The sequence below is a fragment of the Dryobates pubescens genome, chromosome 8, assembly GCF_014839835.1.
Source record: "Dryobates pubescens isolate bDryPub1 chromosome 8, bDryPub1.pri, whole genome shotgun sequence".
NCBI lineage: Eukaryota > Metazoa > Chordata > Aves > Piciformes > Picidae > Dryobates > Dryobates pubescens.
Genome location: NC_071619.1, coordinates 43,212,510 through 43,221,740, shown reverse-complemented (window position 1 = coordinate 43,221,740; position 9,231 = coordinate 43,212,510). Strand labels below are relative to the sequence as shown.

The window sequence follows — 9,231 nt, the reverse complement described above, 5'->3', positions numbered from 1 at the left end:
TTGGAAGACACCCCAAGGATCATCAAGTCCAACCTGTCCCAACAGACCTCACAACTAGACCATGGCACCAAGTGCCACGTCCAATCTCCCCTTGAACACCTCCAGGGACGGTGACTCCACCACCTCCCTGGGCAGCACATCCCAATGGCGAACGACTCACTCAGTGAAGAACTTTCTCCTCACCTCGAGTCTAAACCTCCCCTGGCACAGCTTGAGACTGTGTCCCCTTGTTCTGGTGCTGGTTGCCTGGGAGAAGAGACCATCCCCCTCCTGTCTACAACCACCTTTCAGGTAGTTGTAGAGGGCAATGAGGTCTCCCCTGAGCCTTCTCTTCTCCAGGCTAAACAACCCCAGCTCCCTCAGCCTCTCCTCACAGGGCTGTGCTCAAGGCCTCTCCCCAGCCTTGTTGCCCTTCTCTGGACACCTTCAAGTGTCTCAATGTCCTTCTTAAACTGAGGAGCCCAGAACTGGACACAGGACTCAAGGTGTGGCCTAACCAGTGCAGAGTCCAGGGGCACAATGACCTCCCTGCTCCTGCTGGCCACACTATTCCTAATATAGGCCCCCTTGGCTTGGCCATATGGCAAGCAAACACCCTGCCTTAAAGAAAATTCTTCATCCTCATTCTTCCAGCCAGCCTGTGACACCCTGGCAAAGGCCACAGCCAAGGCTTACACACATGAGAGGATGTGCCTTTGAAAGGCCTCAGGGAGAGCAGATCTAGCTGTGAACCTCAAGTGCACTAGGTCTTCTCCTTCCTCCATGGTGAAAATGTCTCTGCTGATTGTCCTTCTGTATATCAGCCAGCTGAGATTCCTGAGTCTGCTCTGCAAAATGACATTTGGTGCTGGACATGACATGGCCAGTGAGTTCGGGCTGGCACAGACATGTGGAAGGTGGGCAAGGCCCATTTGGGGCTGGCTCCCTCAAACAGCTGTATGAAGGAAATCCCTTCTCGGTTTAAAATAAAAGAATAAATAGAAGGAGGTTCCAGCCCCATGTCTGATCCTTGCCAGCTTTTACCCTTTGCTCCATTTCTGGCATCTGCACCATGAATGCTGCCAGTGCTGCCAGGTCAGGAAGGTGTGCACGTGTATGCACGGGTCTTGTGGGGATGTCAGTATCACACAAGCCACAAAGCAGTGGTCTCAGAAGCCTCTCCTTGGAGCCCAGGGCTTAGGTTTGCCTGGCATGGTAGTTAGCAGCTCAGCACCACTACCGTGTCCACTTCCACGTGGTGGAAATGGGTTGGGAGTTGTTTTCTCAGCACAATGAACGGCTGTCCTCTACAGAACATGCTCATGGCTGAGCCCAAATAAGAAGGCAGGAGGAGGTTGCCTCCAGCTCTGGATCAGACCGCTGCTCAGGTGTGACTGAGGAACCTGCAGAATGGGAGGAATTCAGAGGGGACGGATTTTAGCAGTGATGCTATGCGTGGCTTTCCCTCCCCCCTCCTCCCCGCTCCACCCTGCCCTGTCCCCACCCCACCAATCAGCCTCTTTAACATGACAAAGAGCCTCGAAGAGCAGCCGATGGTGAGTATTGCAGTCCCAGGCAGGGCACAGCCAGGTATAAAGGTTTGTCTTCACTTCGGGGCTCCCTCAGCTTGCTGGTGAGGCCTGCCGCATTTAGTGGAAGGTGGGGAACCACCTTGTGTCCCGCCATGAGTGCACACTTGGCTCTGCCCCCCTACCAGGCTTACCCCAGTGGGACTGGCATGGGGTACCTGGAGTTTTACTGGAACTCGGCAGGCGAGGCAGGACATGCCTCCACTTCAGCTGGGCCAGCAGCAGTCACCAGTGCCACTCTGTCCCCAGAGGCAGCAAGGAAGAGGCAGACGACAGGTAAGATGTTTCAGCTAAGTTCTAGACATGACCCCCTGAATAATTCTGGTCCAGGTCAGCCACTTGCTCAACAATCTTGAGCAATTTTTGCTCTCTCCCTTCCTTTGTTTCTAATGTGTGAGCTGGGAAAAGGACAGCGTGGTAGCAAAGGAGGATGGGAGACCTTGGGGCAACCAAGCTGGTGAAGGGTCTGGAGAATAGGTCTTGTGAGAGAGTGGCTGAGGGACCTGGGGTTGTTCAACCTGGAGAAAAGGAGCCTGAGGGGAGACCTTCTGGCTCTCTACAACTACCTGAAAGGAGGCTGGAGTGGGTGCTGGTCTCTTCTCCCCAGTAACAAGTGACAGGAGGAGAGGAAATGGCCTCAAGTTGCACATGGGGAGGTTCAGGTTGGGTATTAGAAGAAACCTCTTGCCTGAAAGGGTTCTCACACACTGGAATAGGCTCCCTTGGGAGGCAGCTGAATCCTATCGTTGGAAGTGTTTAAAAGAAGCACAGATGTGCCAAGGCACATGTTTGTGATAAACTCTGTGCTACCAGACTGGGCAGAGATCAATAATGGTTAGACTCGATGATTTTACAGATCTTTTCCAACCAGAACAATTCTATGGTTCTATGACTCTGTCTTTCCATGCTTCTGTTCTTTGTGAACTGTTTTCCTACATTTCAGCAGAGGCTGTGATAGTGCAGGGCACAGGGCAGTGTGTGCTGCAGGCTGAAGGTGACAGCACAGTGCCATGGAAGCTCGTGGTCCTCTGGATAGGAATGTAACTATAAAATCGTGGAATTCTGGTTGAAAAGGACCTTTAAGATCGTGATATTTGTGCCACCTTTTAATCAGATGTTGTCACATGTGCTGTGGAGAGAAACAAATCCTGAAGGTCATTCAGGGACGCTTGTGGCATCCCTTTTACTCTTGCAAGCTCCTTGCACCTTTCATGTGCTCATTCCACTCGAGCCAAGGTGTGCCCTGGACCACTGGGAAATCTGATCTCTCTGCTTCTTGTAGTTTGACTTTCCCCTTCCTCTATTTCCCTCTCCTTTCCATGCTCTACTTGCTTTGCCTTTCCCTGTTGGCAAAAAAAGAGCCCCAGGACTCACTGCTGGCATTCCTCTCCCTGTGATGAAAGCAGGTTTTTGCTCAGCCCCACGGTATGGTCAGCAGGGTAACACTCTTGTGAGGCCGATGGGGAGGGGGAGAGAGAGCTTTTGGGGTGCTGGTTTCAAACTGTCAGATGCCATAGAGAGGTACAGGCTCAGGCAGGGTGACCAGTAGTCACTTGCCATGAGGCTACTTGCCACCTAATTTGGACAAAGGCTAAAGCTCTCTGCATGCTCCCTGCTGTGCAAAGGCAGTAGGTGGATAGACTCATTTGTGTCCCCAGTGGGTCTGGCATATGGACTTGAAAGCCATCTCCAAACACTCTCCTCTGGTACCCATCTCTACAGGGAAAGCCCAGTCGTGGAAGCAAAGGTATACAGGGGCTTGTGGAAAAGGTTCTCTCTTAAGTGTTTCATGTTCATGTCTATTACACTGCTGGCTGTGCTTTTTGCTTCCCCCCACAGCTTTTGCTGTGCAACCTGCAGAAGCCAACTGTCCTGGAAACTTATGCACATATGAAATTTTAGCTTCCCATGCATCTGTGTCACATTCAGTTCCCTCTAAAGCTCTGCAGCCTTGCTTCATGCACATGACATCTAACAAGAAGTCCTTGCACCTCTTCTATTGACAACCCCTTTCTCCTTGTAGGAGGAATCTCTGTGTAGTCCTCATGGTCCTGGTCCCCAGTGCCAGAAACCTGTCTCACTACACACTTGTCTCCTCACACAGCCCATGCCCTTGGTGGTTATCATTTCCTAGGGATAGCAAATAGCCAAGTGCAGGTAACCCTAGAGTGGCAGGCAGCACAAAGACAGGTGTGCCTCTGTAAGGAGGGTAACCAGGGAAAAGATGCTGCAGGCATGGCCACCTTTCTGATACCCAGCAACAGCTTCAGGCTTGGGAGCTGATTGCTTAGTAGTCTCTCAGTTTAGGGCAGAAGAAGGAAGTGTTCCCTCAGGAAGGCACTGGTGATTTGTGTTGGACATGCATTTGGGAAGGTGTGCCAGTGGGCTTCAGAGTCACAGTTCTCAGGGTGACTAGAAAGGAGATTAGAAGCTGTTGGTTGGGCTCAGTGGTCAGAAGGTGTGCACCAAAAAACTGGCACTGTGCCATTCACTGCACCATCTCTCTCCTGAAAAGTCAGTAGTGGAGCAGCTGGAGGGAGGAGGGATGGTGTAGGGGGGAGACTGCTATCACAGCCTGTCAGTCAGGGTCTCAGCCTCTCTTGCAAATCCCAGCACAGAGGCAGCTGGCAGAAAGGAGCTGGGGTAATCTGTCTCTTTAGCATTTCCCTATTCAGGCAGCCTGAATGCCTTTGCATCTGGGCAGCTTTTGTCTGGACTAGTAGCCCAGATTGTTTAGGAAGTTTTTTCTTTAGATCTTTATCTCTTCCTTAACAGACACCCCTTAAGTTATGTACCAGGACAAATGAGAAAGGGCTTGGACATCTTCCTCTTGAATTTTGCCCCCCATGTCTCTGGCACAGGATTACTGGCTCTTCTCACCTGCCCCACACATCCTCCTTTCCTCTCTCCCTCCCCACTTCAACATCAATTTTCTCTTCTTGATTCTCCTATCACCAGAAGCCCCCCTCAGCCAGACAGGTCACTCCATTGATACATGTGTTTCTGTCAGCAGGTTTGTCTATGCTCACAGCTCCATGAAGGAAGGAGGGTGGCATAAGCTTTTTCTTCCAGAAAGCCCCTATCTGGTAGGCAAGGAGAACCACAGCAGGCAGGGAGCATGCTCATACCTCTACAGCTGTGCATTATGCCTTGTATAACTTTTCTGGTTGTCTTTATTTCCAGAAGCATCCCCTGTTTCATCCAGCTCTGGGAACTTCAGCCATTTCACACCAGATTCAGCTACCAGCCCCCATTCGGCATCCTCTTCTCCACAGCCGACAGCTAAGTCCCAAAAGGGCAGAGAAGATTCAGTGGAGGGGGTGAGGAAAGCCAAGAGCCGCACAGCCTTCTCCAAGGAGCAGCTGCAAACCCTGCACCAGAGGTTCCAGAGCCAGAAGTACCTCAGCCCCCAGCAGATCCGAGAGCTGGCTGCTGCCTTGGGGCTTACCTACAAGCAGGTGAACACGGGGCCTTTGACCCGTAGCTGTCCCCTAGTGACTGAGTGGTCACACAAGGCAGTGACAGAATGGCAAGATGAGTTCCAAGTAGAGTGTACAGGCAAAGGTGCAGTTAACAGTAGCTCCTCTGCCTGCTCATGGCCAGAGATCAGAAGGACTTCGAGGCAGAGCCAGTGGCACTTTGCTGCTGCCACTCCGGTGAGGGGTGAGTTAAGGGTACTGCTGCTGACACTTGTAGTAGAATTGCAAACACAGTGATGAATATGCTGCCTGCCACAAACAGCCTGGGCTTGGCAGTGCTTCACAGGCTCTTTCAGTACACTGAGGAACTTCACAGAATCATAGAATTGTTTTGGTTGGAAAAGACCTGTAAGATCACAAAGTCACCCTAACACCAGCATGGTCATTAAACCATGTCCTGAAGTGCCCCTGCATCACTCCTGGCATGCACCAGTTTTCTGAATCCCAGGGCTGCAAGAGGCTGAAAGCTATTTCAAATAGTTCCCAGACTAACCTTGCCCAGTATCTGGTAATGTCCCACATTCAGAACTGCCTGGCTGCCTGGCACCTACTCCCCACTCCATGTGAGTACTGCTAGGTTCAGACTTGGCAGCCTGTCATAGTCTCTGCTGATCTCTAGGTCGGTTTGTGTTCTGTCTCAAAGGATGCCTTCCTAAAGCAGTGGAGCTTGGGCAACAGGGTGCAAGGGCTTGCAGTTACAAGTCCAAAATCTGCCTGTAACTTGGATCTCAGAAGCAGGGCATAATGGCCTGGATGCCCCAAGGTACCCTGGGGGTAAAAATGTTGTGTATGCATTGTAGGGGCACACAATGAAACTGGTTCTGTCAGGAATAAGAGCAGTGTGACAATCTGCTCTTTCCTTCAATCCACATCCCTGCAAAGGTTGCTCAGACAGAGCCCTGGGGGGAAACAGCTCTGGAATTCACCTCAGCAAGGAGCTTTGAATTTGGGAACTGCTGGGTACAAGGAGCAAGCCTTTATCTCCTCCACTCATGAGCGTGCAGAAAGAGTGTCTTACAAGCTTGCATATATCACAGGGGCTTGTCAAGAGCTGGGTGGGTCAGATTTGCACATTTGATTGAAATGAATCAATTTGTGCAGATAGAACTATCATGTGGGTATAACACTGCCTTCTCCCCCCAACATGCAGATGAACCAGCCACCTGCTGAGGCTGCCAGACAGATATCTCCCCTTGGCAACAACCCCAGGGAGCTTTTCAAAGCTTTTATCTGCTGCTGCCCATGTATCTATGCCATCTGGTCACTCTCCTCCCGGTTCTTCCTGCTTCTGAATCTGATAACGTTTGCCTTTCCCTCCTCTTTGCTGATGGTTTCTCTGCTCCCCCTTCCTTACTCAGGTGAAGACTTGGTTCCAGAACCGGAGGATGAAGCTGAAAAGGTGCCAGAAGCACAGCCTGTGGACTGAACGGGCTCAGTGCCTCATGCAAGTAAGGACACAGCTCACCATGGGCTTTCACAGAATAGTAGGGGCTGGAAGGGAGCTCTGGAGATCATCTACTCTAATCCTCCTGCTAAAGCAGTTTCACCTACACCAGGCTGCACATGAACTTGTCCAGGCGGGTTTTGAAAGTCTCTGAAGGAGGAGACTCCAAAACCTCTCTGGGCAGCCTGGTCAGTGATGCACCCTCACAGGAAAGAAGCTTTTCCCTGTGTTCAGATGGAATCTCCTGGGCAGATAAATCCAGTGATCCTCCACTGGGGCAAATTAAGTATACAAGCATCAGTGCACTCTGCCTTCTCATTTGTTCAGTGCAGAGGCACAGGCTTGGCAAAATCCTCCATGTTCTGGAGGTAGCCTAGCTGACTATGCCACTGAAATGCTTCCAAAGAAAAGCTGTTTTCCTGAGATATATATATATATATATATATATATATATATATACACACATGACTGCATAGCCTTCCCTGAACTATGGGGATGGAAGCCATCCTTCCTTTACTCCCATGTCACTGCTGCTGATCAAAGGCAATCTGAAAAGCGATGGAACAGAGCCTCAATACATGTCAGGCCTGTGGACACCAGTGCAGAAACTGTGTTCTGACTCACTGTCTTTCCCTTGCAGAGTGGCTTCCAGGCAAGTACTTATCTTGATGTGCACTCCAAATTCCATCAGGGCTACCCAGTCCCAGCAGCCAGCAACATCCAAGCAGTGCCCCCTCCCAGCCAGCACTACGGAGCAGGCCAGAACGCTTACACAATCGTGAGCAGTGAGGATGGAGGAGTCTTTGGCAAAGGTGGGGGCACCTGCAGCGTCCAGCAGACAGTGGGCTTCATTTCCCAGCACAAAGTAGACTTTTATCACAGCTGTCCTGGCAGTGTGGAATATCCAGGCACAAAGACAGGTGACAGCTGTAATTTCCACCACTCGGCCACCATGGGGGCTCCTTTCCCAACCACTTCTGGCCACCACCTCTATCACTCCTAAGCACTGCGGATGTGGAGTACTCGGGCAGCTGAGAACCAAACCTTATTCCCAACTCTCTCTCCGCTATTCCTGTGATCTCCAGTTCAAGGGCATCATGTAGTTAGAACCTGTTTCAGCATCCAAATGTGTGCCTGAAAGCAGCACTGGCATAAAGCTGGTCCCTTGCTTGTGTGCTCTTACATATGCACATACCATACTTCCCCTTCTTTATTGGCACAGGGAACTAACTTCTAAGCAAGAACCAAGATCTGGCTACCTAGATTATACCCTGGATCTTCTAAACTATGGATCTTGTAACTTGTCTGAGAGGAGGCACAGTTTGCCTTGGCAATCTCATTTATGCACCTCACTGTACAGTTGTGTACATGAAGCCATGCAAGGTATGGAGAGATGCTGGTCACATACCGTTCATTGGGGTTAGAGAAGCTATTGTCATATTGACATAGTATCAGTCAGGGTTGGAAGGGACCACAAAGATCATCTAGTTCCAACCCCCCTGCCATGGGCAGGGACACCCCACACTAGACCAGGCTGGCCAGAGCCTCATCCAGCCGGGTCTTAAAACACCTCCAGGGACGGGGCCCCAACCACCTCCCTGGACAACCCATTGCAGGGCTTCACCACTGTCCTCCACCTGATGGTTAGACCACTGCTTCTGTAGGTCATCTATAAGGTATAGAATCAGAGTTGTTTTGTTTGGAAAAGACATTTAATATTGACTCCAACCCTTCTCTATGTCTACCAAGTCTGGTGCTAAGCCCTGTCCCTCAGCACCACAGCTTTGCTTATTTTAGCATTGATGAAGTATCCAGTGAAGGGAAATGTGCTGAGCAGCTAACAGGAAGGCTGGTAAGATGGTCTTACAAGCATCAAAATGACAAGTAACCCCTTTGTTCAGGTCTTTCTATTTCTGTGCCTCCCCTCAAGAAAGCCAAACAGTGCATTCAGTTTGGCAAATAAAAAGGTTTTTTTTTTGGGATGGATTATGTATTTTTCTCTATCTCCATTTTTTTCCCCCCCCACTGTAATAGAACATTGCAGTATCAAATCCAGATGGTGCATTATGCTTGTGAAGCAGTACTTGGGGAAGATTTCTGTTGGTTTGGGGTTTTTTTGGTGGTGTGTGGTGTTTGTTTTTTCCCTTGTTTGAAAGGAGCAAAAGATTGCTGCAATGGAAATTGTGTGGAGAGGGCATAAAATAAATGGCCAGGGTCAAAAGTTTATAGGTGACTGGTCCCTTCTGAGGTCAGACCTACAACTGGGACACATAACAATGCTATAAGAGTGGGGAAGAGTGGCTAGAGGTCTGCCTGGTGGAAATAGTCCTGTATTGGTCAATAACCAGCTGAATATGAGCCAGTGTGTGGTCAAGGAGGCCAACAACATCCTGGCTTGGGTCAGCAAGAGTGTGGCTAGCATGAGTAAGGCTGGGGGGGACAATCCCCAACTCAGCACTGATGAGGCCACTCCTTGGGTACTCTGTTCAGTTTTGGGCCCCTCACTATGAAAAGGACATTGTGGTGCTGGATTGGGCCCAAAGAAGGGTAAGAAAGGTGGTGAAGGGACTAGAGCACAAGTCTGAGAGGGATCTAGTGGAAGGTGTCCCTGCCCACGGGACTTGATCCTTAAGATCCCTTCCAACCAAAACCAACCTATGAATCTATAAATAGCCATAGCAACCATATGCCATTGCTGTTACTCATTGGACTGTGATACAAAGTGAGATATTTCTGTGTT

At 50.2% G+C, this 9,231-nt stretch overlaps 1 protein-coding gene across 1 annotated transcript; it reads left to right on the top strand.

Moving 5' to 3' along the window:
• The first annotated feature begins 1,663 nt into the window (after positions 1-1,663).
• LOC104296816 (homeobox protein NANOG) lies at positions 1,664-7,494 on the top strand. Its single transcript, XM_009896666.2, has 4 exons — positions 1,664-1,844; positions 4,752-5,026; positions 6,406-6,495; positions 7,132-7,494. The coding sequence occupies exons 1-4, from the start codon at positions 1,664-1,666 to the stop codon at positions 7,492-7,494; spliced, it is 909 nt and encodes a 302-aa protein (XP_009894968.1).
• Positions 7,495-9,231: the final 1,737 nt, after the last annotated feature.

Bases quoted from the DNA above. Each gene is read 5' to 3' on its own strand.
- LOC104296816 (XM_009896666.2), top strand. From the start codon at position 1,664: ATGAGTGCACACTTGGCTCTGCCCCCCTACCAGGCTTACCCCAGTGGG. The intron at 5,027-6,405 runs GTGAACACGGGG...TTCCTTACTCAG, and splicing joins TGGGGCTTACCTACAAGCAG to GTGAAGACTTGGTTCCAGAA. The intron at 6,496-7,131 runs GTAAGGACACAG...TTTCCCTTGCAG, and splicing joins GGGCTCAGTGCCTCATGCAA to AGTGGCTTCCAGGCAAGTAC.